The sequence below is a fragment of the Gastrolobium bilobum genome, unplaced genomic scaffold (assembly GCF_033153095.1).
Source record: "Gastrolobium bilobum isolate Gb01-03AN ecotype WA unplaced genomic scaffold, APGP_CSIRO_Gbil_v1 utg4377, whole genome shotgun sequence".
In the NCBI taxonomy this organism is placed as follows: Eukaryota; Viridiplantae; Streptophyta; class Magnoliopsida; order Fabales; family Fabaceae; genus Gastrolobium; species Gastrolobium bilobum.
Window position 1 is genome coordinate 958,706 of NW_026895684.1, and position 19,953 is coordinate 978,658.

Sequence of the window (19,953 nt, forward strand, 5' to 3'; positions counted from 1 at the left end):
ATTGAACTTCTCGGAATAACTTTTGATTGGGCCAATGATGAAGTACATTACATAGGAAGGCTAGCAAACTTGTTTAATTATCATAACTTGAGCTGAGAAACTGTGGACCAATATGTCTTTATTGAGGCCAAGCTGAACAATATACCTATCCGTTACTTCTGGACCAGTAAACTTTAAGTCTTAGATAAACACGCGTCAAGGAATATCTCAAGTATGCTTATTTTCTTTGCCTACTCATTTGTTTAATTATTATCATTTTTTTGCTATAGAAGTCTTTGCAAATGCCCCCATTATGTGTTGGATTAGAAGACCATTATTACTTATCGATAAAAAACAAAAAGAAAAAACTCTTATGTACAATTTAGTTGTCCCAACTCCAATAATCACTTCTCTCAATTACACTCGAGGAGAAACCTACTATATGTTGGAAACCTACTACACGGCGTGGCAATAAGTCATAGAAAAAGATATTGATTATGATGTGGTGTGATATAAAAATGTGCAGGAAGTAAAATGAGTAGTGGCAAGAAGCACTAACAAGAACAACACAATGATATGATAAAGGGAAAGATAAATAAAAAAAAGGAATGAATACACTGATCCATTGTTAAACCTCCTATAACCTAGGATCAAGATCTCATCCAAAGGATTTGTTCAGGTCAATTCATTGCTGTTTCCTCAACTCTTGGGCTGAATGATATACCAAGCACCATGTTCCAATGGCGACTCTGTTCCCAACGTTTACTCTGGGCAAAACCTTAAGTGAAAGAGGATGTCCTTTATTCCTAAGGTAACCAGTTAAAGTGTTTATACACTCTTCACATTTCTGTTATTGTTCAGTTGTCTGAAATCCCTTTCCTAATGAAGTTTCTTTCTCAATCATATTCAAGTTTCGTTGATACAAGATATTAACTTGCTTCAACAACAGAAATCTCATTGAACTAAATACAAGAGATTCGATTATAGAGTTTAACAACTTCAAAACTTTTCCATTCCAAAAAGAAGTTAGCTCATGTTCAAAGATATGGCTGAAAATACAAACATAATCTTAACAACTTGAGATCCCAAAGACTCGAGATTCAAGCTGAGGAAAGTGAAAAGGTAGAAAAGAAATTACAGACTCAGACTCAATATAATAGTGACTTAATACAACATTGTAAGAAAAATGGAGAAATACAGTATTTTTTTCTCGTGATGAGACTTGATGGAGAGGAGAAGGGATAAGGGTGTTGTTCCACGCTACACTTGCATGCCAAAAGCTTTTTATGCCTTCGTCTGATCTTCTATTTATAGGGTTGGAGTGAAAATGTATCTCTTTTCTTTGATCAAACGATGAATTTTGAATTAGGGTGGATAGGGTTGGAGCTGAGCTGTCTCCTCTGCATTTCTTTCCCAAGGACGATTTTCTAACACTCACACGCTTCCAACATCCTTGTTTGCTTTGTTGTAAGTCGCAGCGTCCTTTTCCTGCTTTGTTGTGCGTGTTTGTCCTTTTTGGTGCGCTTTGGAAATGTACTTTGTAGGATAGCAAAAAACAATTAAGTGGAATCAAAAAGCAAAAATAAGGGGGACAACTCATCACTATTTTATCTCTTTCTTCTCTCACTATTCTATGTCATCGTGAGACAAACCAAATTAATTGTGTTCTTAAACAGCTCATAACACAAAAGAATAAAAGGTAGATAAGCTAAATATAAGAATAATAAATCATACCAGTGTCTTGAAGGCTAATATGATATTTCTTCATCGCATAAATTGAAGAAAAATGAAGTTTTAACTGAAGAATGACCTTTAGCTTTAAAAAAAATGCGTTTTTTTTTTATCGAAAAATTATTTTTCCAAATCAAGAAATCAGAAAGAACAAATATGAGTCGACAGAGAAATTTGAGTAGATAAGCTAAATATGAGAACAATTAATCATATCAGTGTCTTGAAGGCTAATATGATATTTCTTCATAGAAGAAATTGAAGAAAAATGAAGCGTTAACAGAAGAATGACCTATAGCTTAAACAACAACAATGTGCTTGTTTTCTATCCAAAATATATCTTATAAATTAAGAAATCATAATGAGAAGATTTCCTTTGTCCAGCAAGGTGTCTTCGACTTAGGATAAAGACTAATTCAAAAGAATTGCTCATGCATCAATATACTATATTAATAATATAGAATGTAGAAATAATATAAATAATTCACTCAATAAAGTTTAAAACAATGAACATGGAAGATCAACAAGCATGAAATAGAAAACTATAAACGCACAAATAATGAGAAAGTTTAAGGAAGAATAACTTGAGAAGATGATGAAGATAAATAGATAGAAATAGGAGAAGTATGTGCACTGTATTATTTTAAAAAAATAAATAAAATAGAAAATATCTTAGATATTTAGATAAAATATCTTAGATATTTATAAAAGTAATAATTAGATTCCTTAGAATTTTATAAACGCAATGATTAAGATTCCTTAGATATTTATAAAAGTAATTATTAGATTCCTTAGATATTTATATAGGTAATGATTAGATTCATTATATTTTATAAAAAGTAATGATTACATTCCTTATATTTTATAAAAAGTAGTGATTACATTCATTTTTGGAAATCTATATAACCCCCCATTTAGAAACTTCAGAAGTAGAAGAGGGAGAGGGAGATAGAGAGAGAAAGAGAAGGAAAGAGAGAAGAAGAAGAAAAAAAAAAAGAAGAAGATAGGGAAAAAGGAAGAAGAAGAAAGAAGGAAAAAGAAAAGGGAAAGTAATATTGGGAGTAAGCAACTCATTCTCTCCTTTATTTTTAAAGTTAATTTTAGATATTTTATAAAGCTATGTTGGTTCTGTTGTTATCTATGTTATGTTTAAAGTTGGTATTTTAAAGTTATTTCTTTAAAAGTTGTGAATATGTCGTTACTCTGCCAAAATTATTTTATGAATTCTTTCTACTGTTCTACTTTATTTTCTATATTTGACTTTGTGAATTTGATGAAATTATTAATATTGATTATTAGAATGATGAGTAACAAGATTATAGAACTAAAAGATTCCTTTGGTATCAAACGAACAGTAACAGAATATATAATATTTTACTGAATAATTCTGATGTTACTGACCCACAAGGGGATCAGAATGGATATAGGGTAAGGGTTGCCTTATCATGGCTTAAGCTCTGCCATACAGAACCTTTCACATACAGAACTCACAGAGTTTGGGCGTTCACACAATTGAGCATTAGTAATTTCAGTTAAAGATTACACGTTCCTATATATGTTTGTATACAGCAACCCACAAAGTTTGGGTAGAACCCACAAAAAGTTTGGGTATAACTAAATGAAAAACCCACAAAGGTTGGGCTTATATTTATTGTTTATGATATTATTTTCTTATTATAAATTTATTCCGCGACAATGATATTTTCCACTAAAGTGGCTGGATTGGTTGTAGTTCGAAAATCTCAATATTACTGAGATTTATCTCACGTGTGTTTGTTTGTATGCTAACCTTTCCAGAGTAAACAGACCAGTATATGTAGCTTTGGATTAGGATAAAGCACTATGGCTAAAGACTTTGAAGACTATATGGAGTTTAGTAGAGCAAATTAATAGAAAAAAAATATTTCTTTTCAGTTTAGATTATGATGTATTTCTGATGTAATAGTGAACTTAAATTCTGTATAATTAGATTTTATGAATATTTTGTCATATGACATATTTCATATCCGCTGCGTTAGAATTTCACTTAAGAATTAACGTGATATCCTCTATGCTAGTCAGTAGTAGAGGATGTTACATGCACATAAGCTGATTACCATAGAAAAATATGTAGTAACACATATCTTATTTATACACTAACTAAGGAGGTTTTTTGAACTTAAATTCTGTATTAAAATAATCTTTGGTTCGTTTGTAGACCTAAAAAATTAATTAATTCCAATAAACATAGTAATAAATATTATTAATAGGCCTAACAATTTCTGATGCAGAAAGTAGTGATATTATTAATAGGCTTAATAATTATCCATGCAGAAAGTAATGAGATATTAAACAGTTGTTTGCCACCAAATTATGTTGAACTCCTTTTTTACCTATACGAAGTTTAAAATTCGAATTTTAGAAATTTAATGAGATATTAATACAGATGTTTGCCACCAATTAATGTTTAACTCTTTTCTCACCTATAACAAGTATAAATTTCGAATTTAAAAAATTACTAAAAGAAGAAATATCTTAAAATAGTTTCAAGTATGAACACAAAATGAATATTGAAGAAGAGAATGATATGTCAACAAACTTACCACATAATGGTTTTTCTTTTTATATATAGATTTCTCGGTCTGACGATTAAATTACGAGGTAAGAGATAGAAAGAAAGACGAAGTGGAACGCCTTGTTTAAATATTGTTTTTAAAAATAATATTTTAGTTTTTAGAAAAAAGATACTGTTACGATCTGATAGATCGATATATCCAATCATAGATTGGTATGTTAATGTAGGATCTGTTTGCCCTCCCTCAGGTACCTATAGGAGAGGTACCCTAAAGATAAGCGGATCACTGTGCATAATAATATAACGACATAGTCAAGGCGTGGGGTGTGTGCACAGTGACAAGCTAAGAGAGAGGGTTTAGAGGGTGTGTACCTTATTGGTTTAACCCCTTATTTATAGATGGGTTACCTGGCAGGAGTGGACTTTTGGGTCTCTCAGGAGCATTGGGGGTCCAATTGTTTGATCCATTGCTGCCGTAGTAGGATTAGCATGATTAAGGAATGTTTCTTTAATTCCCTCTTAGCTGTTAGCACTATTTTGGCCTTCTAGAATATAAACCTTTGTCAGGTCCATAACAGATACAAAAAATTATTTGATAAGACTTGTTTTGTAATTTTTTTTTTAAATTATAACAATTTTTTTTATTTTAAGAATTAAATTTAGAAAATATATACGAGTTTTTTTTTTATTTTGTATCTTAACTTAAAAAACACACATAAAATCCCCATTTTCATGACTATTTTATAAAAGGAAAATTTGCTTATCATGATGGTGAAAAAAATTTCTCGTGCCACATGTTATAACTATGTATTTGAGGAGTACTTAGTTATAATATTAAAATTATTTTTTTTTTCTCTTGTCTAAAGTTGTCTGCTAATATGGAGAGAGGAAAAATTAATTTTCTTATTATAATCGTGTACTCTACATAATACATAATTATAGTGGGTGATAGGAAAAGATTTTTTAGGCAAAAACATGAGAAAAAGCACCCTTTATAAATAAGTTTTAAGAAAAAATAAAATAGAGAGAGTAAAGTACATTGGGGAAAAAGGATATACTTGCCACTATAAAAATTTATCACTCGTACAACCATCCTAACTACAATTGATTTTCATTAGTCCAATGGTTATAATTTATTGAAAATTATTTGGTTGCTTTTATTAATTAATTATTAATTCAGAATAAACTCAATAAATTAAAACCATTAGATTGACAAAAGTTAACGGTGATTAGGTTGTTGTAAGGGTGATAAACTTTTGGAGTGACAAGTATATCTTGCCCGAAGTACCTTTTAGGTTCTCAACAAATATCTCGGAGCCCAATTTAATTCTGTAGGAAAAGAAAGTTGACTTGTGGTCCCTCCGAAATTCAAAATAAACTCATTTAGTCCTTTTAGCGACTAACGTGGGTCTTCTTTGAGTTTTAGAGATATCACAATGTCAACTAATTAAGTTTATTTTAAATTTTTCAGAGTGTGCACAAATCAACTTTTTTTATGTGACAAATTAAAATGGACCCTATAATTTTTATCAAGGACCCAAAAAAATACTTTACTCTCATAAATAAAAATAAAATTTGAACACAGTGAAACGCACCTAGGGGTGTAAATAGGCTGGGCTAGATTAGGCCTGTGTGATAAACGTTGTATTTGGCCTAGCTTGTTAACCTGCGTAAGCCTCAAATTATAAGTCAGGCCTGACCTATATTTAATAAACTAAAAGCCTTGGTCTAGGCATGTTGGTCTTTTTAAGCCTATTAAACGTTCAACAATCAAAATATTAACTAAAATAATATTATTTTATTATTTAAAATTATTAAAATGATAATTTTATTTATTTGATTTGAAATAAATATAATATAGGCCGACTTGTGAGCTTATAGGTCCGACATTTATTATTTGGTAGTAATAAAATCCTATCACCATTATATCTTAAACGTTGACTCCCGTCAATCAACGATTATTATTTATTTCTATTTGTACCTTTATATATATATATATATATATTATTTTTTAGGAAAAAGATACAAAAAATTATTTAATAAGACTTGTTTTGTAAAAATAATTATTTTATAAATTATAACAAATTTTTTATTTTTAGAATTAAATTTATAAATTAAATACGAATTGTTTTTGTTTTGTATTTTAACTTTTAACTTAAAAAACACATAAAATCCCAATTTTCATGACTATTTTATAAAAGGGAAATTTACTTCTCATGTTGGTGTAAAAAAAACTTATTCTGCCACATATTATAGCTAGGTCTTTGGGGAGTACTTAGTTATAATATTTAAGTTCATTTTTTTCTCTTGTCTGAAGTTGTCTACTAACATGGGGAGAGAGAACAAAATTATTTTTCTTATTATAATTATGTACTCTAAATAATACATAACTATAATGGGTGGGAGAAAAAGATTTTTTTTTTTGCAAAAACATGAGAAGAAGGACCCTTTATAAAACAATTTTAAGAAAAATGAGAGTAAAGAAGTACCTTGGGAAGGATATACTTACCGGTATAAAAAACTAAAATATTACTATTTTAATAAATAATTATGAATATATAGCTGTTTCGAAAGTATTTACGGATCTATTGCACTCATTCACACCCAAATTATACATGACCATTCACATCTAAGTTAGGCGTGACTCACAAGGCATTCACACCTAATTTAAGCGTGACTCGTCTGGTATTGACATGTGGCACAAAAAAATTAACTTACGAATCATAAAACTTTAAAAAATCATAACTTTTGACTCAGGTATCCAAACCAGGTAATTTTTTTTGATTTCACAAAACTTTTCGAGATCTACGCAGTGACACATCATTTGACATATTTTATCTCTTATAAACACAGTTCAAATTTTCAACATTGTATAATAAGAGCATTTAAACCCGAAAGTCTCCAAGTTCTGGGTCTGTGATTTAATATAAAAAAATAAATAAAGATTTAGTTTGTGATTTAAATTAAAAAAATAAAATTTTCTAATTTTAATATCAAAAATAAATAAAGATTTGGTTTGTGATTTAAATTTATAAAAATCCAAAAAAGTATTATTAATAAGGAAAAATAATTAAAGATTTTATTTGAGATTTAAACTCAAATATCAATTTGAAAAATCTGTATTAATAAAAGAAACAATTAAATTAATATTCTAAGGAAGAAAGATTTTATTTTTGAAAATCATTCAGAGGCTATAAGCTTCTAACGAATCCAGCCATAAAGAACCAGCCATTGTTTCGTATCAAAGGCTTTTCCAAACTTCAGAGTTCAGGATTCAATTTCGGGTTTGATTTTCTTTTCTTAATCCATTAGTCCATTTTTTTTATTTTTCTTTTAAATGTATTTATTTTTTCTTTCTCTTAGGAATACATAATTTAAATGGCTTTAAACAAAAAAGTCATAAAATAGAAGGATGTAACTTACGATACGGTTCGATTAAAGTCATAAAAAAGTTATAAATTTTTAAATTATTTTTTATTATATTTTTGTATCTTACGATTTGATATGAATAATGATACGAAAAATCGGCCAAACAATACATGATACGTATTGCGATTCAATAACCTTGTACACCATTTTTTTTAAACACTTGATATAAAATATATATTTTAATATGACATTAAGTTTCCTTATTTATACATGGACTAATCCTCCTTTGTGCCATCTTTAATTTTAGACCACAACTTAAATGATAAAGTCTCTCTATTCACAGTGATAAAAATACAGCCATAGGATAGGGATAGAGAGGTTCAAGTATGCAGAAGACTGTGTTTGGTATTAATTCGGAAAGAAATTAGAGGCTTCTAGGTTTAAACGCTCGTATAGTACTATTGTTGCAAATTTGAACTGTGTTTGTGAGAAATGAAATATGTCAAATGAGATGTCATTGCGTAGATCTCGTAAAGTTATGTGAAAACAAAAAAAAGTTACCTAATTTAGATACTCGAGTAAAGAGTTATGGCTTATGAGTTAAACTGTTAATTTTTTGTGCAACATGTCAACAACATACGAGTCACACATAAATTAGGAGAGAATGCCTTATGAGTCACGCTTAACTTAGACGTGAATGGTCACGCTAAAGTTGGACGTGAATGAGTGTAGCATATTCGTAGTTAGGTTCAAAACAGCAACTAATATTTTAATTTTTTAGCGTATACTTACTACTATAAAAGTTCATCGCTCTTACAACAACCTAATTACTATTGACTTTTGTCAATCTAATAATTTTAATTTATTGAAATTATTTGGTTGCTTTTATTAATTAGTTATTAATTCAGAATAAACCCAATAAATTATAACCGTTAGATTGACAAAAATTAACGGTGATTAGGTTAGTTGTAAGAGTGATAAACTTTTGTGATGATAAGTATATCCTGCCCGAAGTACCTTTTAGGTTCTCAACAAATATCTCGGAGCCCAATTTAATTTCCTAGAAAAAAAAGTCAACTTGTGGTCCTTCCGAAATTCAAAATAAACTCATGTTAGCCTTTTTAGCGACTAATGTACGTCTTCTTTGAATTTTAGAGAGATTACGATTTTGACTAATTAAGTCTATTTTAAATTGTTCTCATAGTGATCACAAATCAACTTTTTCTCTATCTAAGGGGGCGTTTGGTAGAAGATAAATATTTTTGTACCAGAGAAATATAATTACTAGGAAAATGGTAGAAAAATGAGTTTGGTAGGAAAGTGAAAAAATGTTGTTTGATAGGCAAAAAATTATCGAGAAAATTGATTTTAATTTTCTAAGTTTATGTTTGGTTGAAAGAAAAATATTGATGGAAAAATAAGTAAAATTACAACAACCACCCTTAAATTACCATAATAAAGGTCAATGCCTGAGGTCATTTTGGTTTCTTATTTCAGGATCCTTTTTCGATTTTTTGGGTAAACAAACAAATACCACTTAGAAGATAATATTATTTAACAGTGTTTTTTCTTTTCTTTTTTTACACACAAAAGGCAATTACTAGGCAAATTATGTTCCTATCTAAATTTTTGAAAACCTAGTACCAAAAACATAGACATCTAAAAACACTACGTCCATTTGCTTAGGTATCTCTACAAAAGCTCCTGTCAAACACACCCTAGGATATTAAAATGGATCCCATAATTTTTAGTAAGGACCCAAAAAAAAAATTAAAATACTTTACTCGCGTGATTAAAAATAAAAACGCACCAAATAACTCCTCTCTCGAAAAAGAGAATTGAGATTTGAGCGTAGAATACAAATTTTGGTTATTTTTCAACCTCTCATTTGTTTGATTATCTTCTAACTTTGTCTCTGTTTAATTAATGGCGTTAGATTCTTCTCTAATCCCTCCTTCACCCATCACGGTGATCGACCTCGAAGCTGGTTCCACCGAACTAATTCAGTGCCGTATATGTTTTGAAACTGAAGGTAATTTTGTTTTCATCTATTTTCTTTTTACTTTTTTTTTTTTTCGTTTGGAGATTAGGGCTTTCATTATCTATTTTCAGTTAGGGCTACATCATTAGTGTTTTTTTTTTAGTTCTCAATTGGTTTATCCTCTGAACTATGTCCGCTTAGACCCCTTGTCGGATAATTTTATTAAAGTTTAAAAAAGTTTCTGAATTTCAAAAAGTGAGGGGAAGAATTTGAAATTTTCTCAAAACCCTTCAAAATCCTATTTATTCTTAAAATTTAAGTTCCCATTGCAGGGGTACGGGGGAGGGAATATTTGAAATTACTCGGATGCCCTTAACATTAAAATCAAAATGAAAAACCCTCTTCCTTCCAACGCTTCTCTTTCTCTACCACATCACTTCCTTTCTCGTGCTTCACCTCCGCTGCTGGACTTCCTTTCTCCGCCGAGATCGCCGTCATATAACAGTGGTGTTGGAGTTTTCGGGATTTGTGTATGTGTGTCTGCCCTGTCTGTGCGTAACCTTTGCCGTTTGTTTCTGTACACGCATAAATTAATTTTTGAATATTTTATGACTTTAGTTCGGGTGTGTATTATTGTATTAAATATTAATGCATATGCCAACTTGCCAAGGGATATTTATAATATAGCACATGCTTTTTTAATTTAATAATTCGTTTTAATTTCTATTAAACAAATTATTCTAAATAATTCATGTACATATTTGTTATTATTTTTTGTGATACATAATTATATTAATTTTTTTTAAAAAAAGGGTATCTCTCCTAAATTTATTTTTTCATTCCCAGGCTCGGCTCGAACTCCAGACCTAAGGGCCCGGATTCCTTACCATTTGTGTTTTGGTACATCATTAGTGATTTTAACTTCTACTCTTCAGTTTATTTCATTTTGTTTGACTACAATTGAAGAACTTAAGTCCAAGTACTTTATCCTCATTTTATTTGAATTCGAGCTTAAAGCATTTCAATTCAGCAATTATGTACCTGTTCTTAGTTCATAGTTCCCACCTATGTAGTATCGATACTATCGATACTGACACGGGACACGAGACACGATACGTCACGACACTCCGACACGTTAATTCTAAAAAATGTTAGATTTCGACACGTTAAGACACGTCTTGATATTAAATATTATTTTTAATTTATGTAATGTATATTATATTTAATACTCAATAATTTAACAAAAAAATGAAGTTAAACTTATAATACCCATCAATTTTACAAAGAAATATAAGATATCCCAAATATTTATATTGAACTCAATAAAATAGTAATCGTAATGCAACGAATCTAATAATTGGATCTAAAAACGCAACGCAATACAACCTTTAAACCTTTTTTTGAATCTCTATAATGCGTGTTGGACTGTCGGGGAGTGTCGGAGTGTCAGTCAGTGTCGGGAAGTGTTGGACACGACATTTTAGGGTTTTTGAATTGTCGGTGCTTCATAGGTTCCCACTTTAAATCCTTAGTTTTGTTTGTTGCAGTTCTGTATTGACTGGCTGTAAATGTATGGAAGCTTCATTATTGAGCTTAACATTTAAATGTATCATGATATATTCTATCAATTACCATCTATCTGTTTTATTTATTTATTTATTTTTTATTCCCCTCAGGTAGACATTTCATAGCTCCTTGCAAGTGTAAAGGTACATCAAAATATGTTCATCGAGAGTGTTTGGATAATTGGCGAGCAGTTAAGGTAAGGATACTGTCTCCGTTTGAAGTTTTTGAATTTCAACATTGTGTTATACTATAGGCCATATCAAGAAATATTCCATGTCCAGCGAGCATTGTGTAATAACTATGTGATTAATATGTGATGGATATGATTGCTAGTTAAGGGTGGCAACTTGTAACTTTATTTGTAACACTGACTGAAGGCTGTTTTTGGTGGTCCTTATACTTTTTGTTCTGCGGATCAATTAAGCAATGTGCATGCTCCATTATCTTTGATCCTGTAAAGTAAAGGGTAGGAGTCTTAAGGATTCTAAACACAGACTTACAGAGGAATGGTGTTGATGCTTCCCCTTATATTATTTTCCTGTCGTCTCTCTGTTTCTTCCCACTGTCAATGATAAAAAGGTTTTACGTGTTTACTTGATTTATTTTAGGTGGTTTGTGTTCATAAGTTTAGTTTACTCCTTATGGCTTATAATGCATATTTTCTCTGCTCTGCAAAATCACTTTTGGGATCTCCTGCCGTGTACACATATTTGATATTTGGCTTGGTAGCTGTCTTGAGTGTGCTTGTCCTTGGAATTCTATAAGATATGTATTCATTTGAATTTAATGGGTATACTGAAACTTTTTTAATGATATTTACTGTGCCCATATACTTATTTTTAAATGAATTTTTCCTTTACCTAATGATAAATAGAAGCATAGGGTTGTAGACCATATGAGCTAATTTCCCCTAGGAAAAAGATCTCTAAAGTTCAGGGTGCCCCTTAGAGAATAAAGTGTGAGTGGATAATTGTTGATAGAAAATCACCCATATATATTGTACAGTTACAAGCATACCGCCAACGATCTGTGGATGTATGATATACAAGCACTTGCTTCCCAAATTTTATTGCTAATATTTCTTCGTGCTGAAAAGCACTCTCTACAGTGGTTGGCCAAATAAATAAATCTATATTACTAAATATTCTGCAGGAAGGATTTGCATTTGCTCACTGCACTACCTGCAAGGCTCCATATCATTTGCGTGTTAATGGTGCTTATAGGATATGGCGTACCTTGAAATTTCGGTTTTTTGTCACCAGAGACATTTTGTTTATATTCCTGGCTGTACAGCTTGTAGGCTAATTTTTTCCATTCTCCTAGCCATGTAAAAGCTTATCCATTTGTAATTTCTGAATTGCATATAGATGTTCTGATTCTACATGGCAACACCTTATTCCGTTTGTCTGCAGGTCATTGCTTCACTGGCTTATTTGGTTTATCTAGTAGATGGTTACCAACAGTATTGGCTTCGTCTTGTTTGGAGTTTTGATAGTGAGCTGAGCTTTTACTACATATGTGGTAAACTACTTTAAACTTGAGCAGTAATCAACAAAACGCTTATACCAAGTATTTTCTATTTTTTTTTATATCTTCTGTCCACAGATTTTTTTATTTTTTTTTAGGGTAAAACAGACAGTTTTCTTTATCCATACATAAGATGATACTGGTTTTGTTGCTGATTTCATTTCGGTATTGTCAAATGTAGGAGCTCTGTTGTTTTTTGTGTTGCTTGGCCTGTCTGGGTGCTTCATTACCTGTTATGATGGAAGAATTTGCAATGATTTGGCTCAGCCTTGTCGTGAAATATGTCTTTGTTGCTGTCAACATGGGTAGTAACTCGGCTTTTATTTACTGATGAGCCTTTGACATTGTTAAAACACATAATTATACTCTTAGCATCTGTATGAAGCATCATTTGTTTTCTTTTTGAATTTTGTTAATACATTTTATGGTTCCAGAAACAATGCTTGGAGAGTAATTTATGACATTTAATTTGCACTATATTGGAGACCTTTCCTTGCACTAAGAAGGAATTCTTATGAAATTCAGGTTTTCAAAATACATACAAATGCAATTCTTATGAAATTCAGATTTTCAAAATACATATAAATGCAGTTCTTTGTTTATACATCCTTGGACATGCTAAATATAGAAAGTGTTCGATCATAGGGTATCGAGGATGTCCAATCAGAGATGTGGGGGTCCATTAGTTGGGCCCATAGCAGAAAGTATGTTGTTACTTTATATTTGAAGCATGTTACATCAGCAGCTGGTTGAGATTGGTTTTGTTTTTGTTTTCAGTTATTGCAGAGTTTGTGCGGACAGTCGTATGTGGACGGATTGCACTGCATGCTTTGAGAGTTGTGGAAACATGGCAACTGAATGTGGTGGTTGCATGGGAGATGCTGAGGAAGGAAGGCTACCATGTTTATTCATAATGGCTTTGATTTTTCTGGGACTCTTTACTGTGTTTGGGATATTTTACTGTGTATTAGTGGCTACCATGGTCGGACAACGGATTTGGCAGCGTCATTATCACATACTTGCGAAAAGGATGCTAACAAAGGTGCATCTGCTTTACTTTCTTGTCTTTTATGCATTTGTTACACTGCAATGAACTGTCTATCATTGATGCACTGCAGCTGCTAAGTCAACCTAAATACCTTACTGATATGTGCAATCAGGCCATTTAGCCGTTGCATGGTCTATAGTAGGAACTTATCTTGAAATTGCTTAAAGATGCAATGAGAAGCTTTGCTATTTGTTTAGCATTTAAATCCGAGATAACTGATATTTGCAAAGATATTCATTATCATGGGAGGAATAGCAAATCAACTTAACCCTGATTTCTTTCTTCTTCTTTAGTTGACTAATTTAGACTGTCTTGCATTATAGCAGTATTAATTGAAAGGATTGTTTTCTGATGGTTCATGAAAAATTAAATGTATTTTAGTGACTGGCGTACCCTGAAGCATTTTTATGTTGCTGTTTTGCTAAACAATGAGTGATGAACTGGTCGAGGCATCTTTTTGCCTCCATTATGCAACGGTAATGTAAATTTGGCACACAGAAACCAATGGACCTTCTGCAAATTATCCAAACCTCTCTTCACTCCTCCATTTCTAGTATCTTTTAATGTTGATATTCCCATTTGTGAAGTTGACTGCATGTTTGATGGGTACTTAAAATGTGCTCTTAAATATTAAAATATCATCTTGAATTCTTGAATATGATACTGATTTGCTTCTTATCACAGGAGTATGTCGTTGAGGACATCGCTGGAGAAATAACAGGGTCTGATTGGTCTCCTCCATCTCTCCCACCTGAGCATGTTCAGCAGCTGAAAACATTGCGCCTCCTAGAGTGTGAAGGAGTCAATCTACCTGCTGAGGAGAATGACCGTAGAGGTAACACTGGCACCGTGTTTGGTAGTCTGGTCCTTGTCAGGGAGATATGCAATTAGGTGATAAAATTTCTGAGCCACTCAACTCCTTTAGTTGAGATTTGTATAGTTGTGGTGATAGTTAAAATCCCGATTTAAATCTACGATTTTTTTTCAATCAAAACGATTTTATCAAAATTCCAAACGTTTTGACGATTTTACGATTTTTTCTATGTTAGGATTTTACTATTTACGATTTTTTGTCCTCCTTCCAATTTTAGGTAAAATCTCGATTTTAACTACCATGGTCTAACCGAAGGTTAGATAAATGATATCGGATCTAGTGCTTTCTCTCTAGATATCTATGAATTAGGTATCTTGGGGGAAGTGAATCACTACACACTGAGCAACGGCCGTAGCCAAAGGGGATGTGTGTGTACGCTGTGTGATTGCATAAAAATAGGGTTGAAAAAGATCAGTCATACATGTGGTCTTCATCCTATTTATAGTGCTTACCTTTGGGCTTGTATCATTTGGGTCTTCTATGGATATGGGCCTTACTCAGGTCTATAACAAATTATATTCTCCATATCTAAAATGAATTAAACAATAAATTAGCTCAAAAAACATGGAGCATAAATAAATAAAAATGCATGCTATTACTATGTCACTTTAAATTGCAACTCAGAATTTTCATAAACATATCTCCCAATGACATTGAACATATATTTTTCAAATTCAACTACATTAAAATGACATATTTTACGTTCTCTTAATTTATTATTCCGCAAATTGCTTCAGTATTGAAAACTGAAATTTGAGGTCATTGTAGAAGAGTATACTAGCAAATAAAATTACAAAAGTATTTAAAATGAGTTCTATATTTTTTTCTGACAAGATGAAACAATTTTGATTTTTTGGTTTTTTTTTTTTAATGCATGACCAGATCGGGTCACTGGGTTTGGTCGGTTTTGTCCGAGTTTTGACCAGGTTTGACCGGATCGATGCATGATCGGTTCCATACTTGACTCGAACCGATCCAATGACCGGTTCATCGGATTCCGGGTCGACCCGGCAGGTCGGCCTGGGTTTTACAACGGTGCAATGTAGGGACTAAATTTTTGTACTTTCCTCTACCATAAATGATTTTTCGCTTTTATGCTCCTGTTCCTATGTGGGGATGCATTACTTTATACGGGCAAAATGGTTAAGCTTAAGCATGGCTCAGTTTAGGGACTCTCTTTCTTTATAAATACCTTTCTTCTTTGAAAGGTCATCTTCTACATAATACTTTCTATTATAATTACTCTGCTGAATTTCAGTCTCACTCAGAGCTACTATGCCCTTCACCATCCACTAATTCATAGGGATTTGCCCGAGACTTACACTATAACTCCATTGTTGAGCTCTAATTCATATTATTGCCTCATTATATCATTATTACATTGACATACTACAACCCTAAAAGGAAACAAATCTCACCTCCAAACATAAACAAATCTCAGTTGCATGTTTTATTGACTGAATATATTGGTATAATTATAAAGACTATATCGCTCAAGTTAGTATTAAATAGGGTGAGGTATACAATTAGGATTAGGTGCAAAAGGTGAAAACTCTCCATTTACATATGAATCATTTGTCACCAAGAATCATGGAAATGATGGAGAGCATCAAGGAAATCAACGGTGATCGTTGAAATAACCAAAAGTGGTTATTCATCGCAGACCATGGAATGCTTGGACTATAGATATTGGCATATGTTTTGGGTCCATAATATTAGTTTATAACAATTGCTCCTTAGCTCGGTACTTTGTAATGTCAGAGTGCTAAGTTATAATATCGGGTCTGAATAGCCTAATCATTATCGATAACGAAATGAGTGCCATCTGAGGTGTATCTTTAATAAGCATAGACTACGCTTGGTAAATCGTTTGTTGCCAAAATTCTTGGTGTTGCTCAAATGTCTTCAATGGCAATAGTACCATCGTATGAGAAGGATCTAGATGCGGAAGTGCGACGAAGGCATTGCACATTTTTTTTTAACATATTAGCAATCAATAAAATTGAATCATCACAGCCAACTAGGGACTTGGTTGAATCGATTGGATAAGGTTTCAAGGCATAGCACTTATGCTTCTACGTAGTTACCATGTTACCATTAATAGGATTGAATGATCACAACTTTGTCGCAGGTCTTGAACAAATCACATGGGAAAAGAAAATGAATAGCATCTTAAAAAGAGTTTCCATTTCCCTCCCTTTTTTAAAAAAAGTATATCATTTTAATATTTTTAAAAACTAAACCCAAACAACATTTTCAATCATATTTGATTTGTTAATTTTTTTTAAGAACATTTTTTTTTTAGAAATAGTTTAGAAACAATCGAGATATTTCAAAGACGAAGTCGTAAAATCATTTCGAGTGTTCTTTGTATTTGGAGGAAAATAATACATGAAAGAATATTAATATGTATCGAATACACAGAAGTAGCGGAAAGGGAGTTAATCAACCGAAGATTTGAAGTGCACTTGAGGGCGGATTTGTGATCAAAATGTCACGTTCGACCAAAAATTTTATCCAAATACCACGCGAATAGTATTTTTTACCAGACTGTCACGTGTTATAATTTGCTATCACTGGTAGCGAATTTCGTGGTCAATAATTTCATGACACGTGGCCATATTGCAGACCAAATTCGTTACCAGTGATAGCGAATTATGACACGTTAGTTTTTTCTTGCGAAAGTGTACAACGTGTCATAAAATCATTGGCGAACATAATATGTTACCAGTCATAACGAATTATGCTTATGTGGCAGTCTGATTAAAAGTATTGTTCGCGTAGTATTTGGATAATTTTTTTGCTGTTCGGTGACATTTTGGTCACTGTTTCCTTGAAGGTTCTATTTTTCTCGCATAGTCTAAAACATATATAAAGATTTGGCCATTTTTAATGTCGTATATAATATTCTACGCTCAGTGGCCTACGATTACAATTTTTACTTTTTTGTTTAGGTACATATTACAATTTATTATTAGTAATTTTAATTTTAGGAACGTCATAAGTGGAGAGATCGTTGTTTGTGAAAAAAAAGTTTACTCGTATGGATTCATGTTCAATAGTGTAGTCTCATGTTCAAAGGCATGCATGTACACAAGAAAAAAATGTTGTATAGTACTTGATCCGGATAAAATATAGGCTCATTAGAGGCCCAGTGATATACGGAGAAGCCCAAACCCATTAAGGTTCTAGAGCAAGCGCGATGGACCGACACAACGCATAAGACGCGATACACTCATCGCGCTGGACAAGACGCGAGGCACATATCGCGGATAAAACCCTCTTAAAGAAGCTAACTTAAGGTTCAAGGCAATCCCACTGCGCCTTTATTTCAATAAAAGATAGACAGCTCCAGCTTGCCGCGACTCTACAATTGGAGATAAAGCTACTCAGGTTCTAGCCTGACCTGCAGCCCAAACCAGGTCAATCAGAGGCCATACTGTTGTACTAAGGCGGCATCATAACCGCTATATAAACAAATGATACAACACTAAGGTACGATCATCCTTTACAATAATAAAATAAAAACTCCTGCATCTGATACTGACTTAAGTATCAGAGCGTCTTCGCAGGTACCCCCATTTGGATCCAACGCGCAACTACAAAGGACAGGAACAATCCAACTTCAACTTCAGGCCCAAGACCGATAACGATAAAGGCAACTCAACCGTGTGTGATTGGGCTCAATATATACTGGCCAGTCCATAGTGTATTTGGTCTGATGAGTACTACTAGTATGAATAATATTTTAAGATAACTTTGTAATAAATTCTTAAAGTATAAAGCTATTATTAAAAGAAATTTTATTTTACTACCAAATACATGTATTAATTGGTAAGATATTATTTTTACTTAATCAATGATCTTGAATTCAAGTTCTTAAAAATGTTAAAGTATAAAGTTTGAAGAATACTGAACAATTTTCAAAACCAGAGTACTTGAGTTATTAATCAACTTATTGGAAAATAAATTAAATAAAAAAAAGAAATAAGGATTTTTTAAAATGTAGTTTAAAATAACATTTGAAGTTTGAAAAATGTGTGTACATAAAATGAAGAATGCATAGGAATAACGGACCTTGATATTTACTTGACCGTTCAAAAAAAGGGATTATTTTAGTATTTTCTTTTTTAAACTTTTTTTTTTTTTTTGTTTGTAATTTCTATTATTCAATCTATACTTTCAAAAAAGGTATATGGTATTTTTTTTAGAGAGAATCAAGTGAGCTCACTTAAAAAAAAACTTGCATAAATCATGTAAAGTATTTACATAATTTTTTAAAAAGTTATAATATGTTGCCAAAAATTATATGTATTTACTCTTTTTAATAATAGTAAAGCCCTTTTTGAGTTTCTAACAAAAAATACGGTCCTTACTTTAGCCTCTTATAAAAAAAAAGTAGTCTCGAGATTTATAAAAAATTCAAAGTGGACCCATTTAGTTGAAATCGCGGTCCCTCGTATATTCAAAAAAGTCCCATATTAGTCTCTCGAAAGAATTAAAATGAGTCCACTCTGAATTTCATAGAGACCATACCACTAATTTTTTTTATAAAGGACTAAACTGGGATTGTGTTTTTTGTTAAGGACCCGAAAAAGATTTTATTCTTTTTAATAAATAAATAATATTGTGAGTAGGAGTGAGGTGGTGATAGAATTGTATCATTAGTTTAGTTTATGGGCTTTGGTTTTCTCATGTTGAGAATTCAATTCTCATGCTGTGACTCAACTAGTTGTGGGTCTCACACTTATTAATAAAAGAAAAAGAAAAAGGAAGCTTTATACGCAAATCGAAGAGACACACCATGAGAAAACAATTATCATGCAACATGAAAAGTATTTTTTCCCTTAGTTTATATATATATACATGGGCTTATGTTTTCTTATATTACATAAGAGAACAATTTTTCCTACATATACATGAACAGTTCTAAATCAGCTTCTTACTTTCTCTTTTTAATTACAAGTGAATCCCACGTTGAAAATTGTATCTATGGCTAGAGATATGTTTTCTTATGTGACATAAGAAAACATAAACACTATATATATATATATATATATATATATAGGGGAGGGTTCTTTTGACTCCAGAGTAAGACTTTTAAGTCTTACTCCAAATCCCAGCCGTTGATGGACGGAAATCAACGGTTGTCATTAATAGCATAATTAATAATTAATTAATTAAAATAACTTCCTAAATTATAACCGTTGGATGGACGAAAATCAACGGTTAGGATGGAGAGTAAGACTTATAAGTCTTACTCTTGAGTCAAATGATCTCTCTCTCTATATATATATATATATATATATAGGATCCGTTTACAATTT

The 19,953-nt window shown here is 31.7% G+C and overlaps 1 protein-coding gene across 6 annotated transcripts; it reads left to right on the top strand.

The window, feature by feature from the left end:
* Positions 1–9,404: 9,404 nt before the first annotated feature.
* On the top strand, positions 9,405–14,710 carry LOC133290650 (uncharacterized). 6 transcript variants are annotated; one of them, XM_061488770.1, is made up of 8 exons: positions 9,405–9,662; positions 10,458–10,511; positions 11,288–11,373; positions 12,330–12,473; positions 12,590–12,698; positions 12,886–13,009; positions 13,482–13,746; positions 14,437–14,710. In XM_061488770.1, the coding sequence occupies exons 1-8, from the start codon at positions 9,557–9,559 to the stop codon at positions 14,641–14,643; spliced, it is 1,095 nt and encodes a 364-aa protein (XP_061344754.1). In that variant the 5' UTR covers positions 9,405–9,556; the 3' UTR covers positions 14,644–14,710. The 6 variants fall into 6 exon arrangements, with proteins under 6 accessions (XP_061344754.1, XP_061344776.1, XP_061344759.1 ...); XM_061488792.1 differs by lacking the exon at positions 12,330–12,473; XM_061488775.1 differs by lacking the exon at positions 10,458–10,511.
* The last annotated feature ends 5,243 nt before the right edge of the window (positions 14,711–19,953 follow it).

Coding starts and splice junctions, on each gene's coding strand:
- LOC133290650 (XM_061488770.1), top strand. CDS start 9,557: ATGGCGTTAGATTCTTCTCTAATCCCTCCTTCACCCATCACGGTGATC. Junction 9,663..10,457: donor TATATGTTTTGAAACTGAAG/GTAATTTTGTTT, acceptor TTTCATTCCCAG/GCTCGGCTCGAACTCCAGAC. Junction 11,374..12,329: donor ATAATTGGCGAGCAGTTAAG/GTAAGGATACTG, acceptor AATATTCTGCAG/GAAGGATTTGCATTTGCTCA.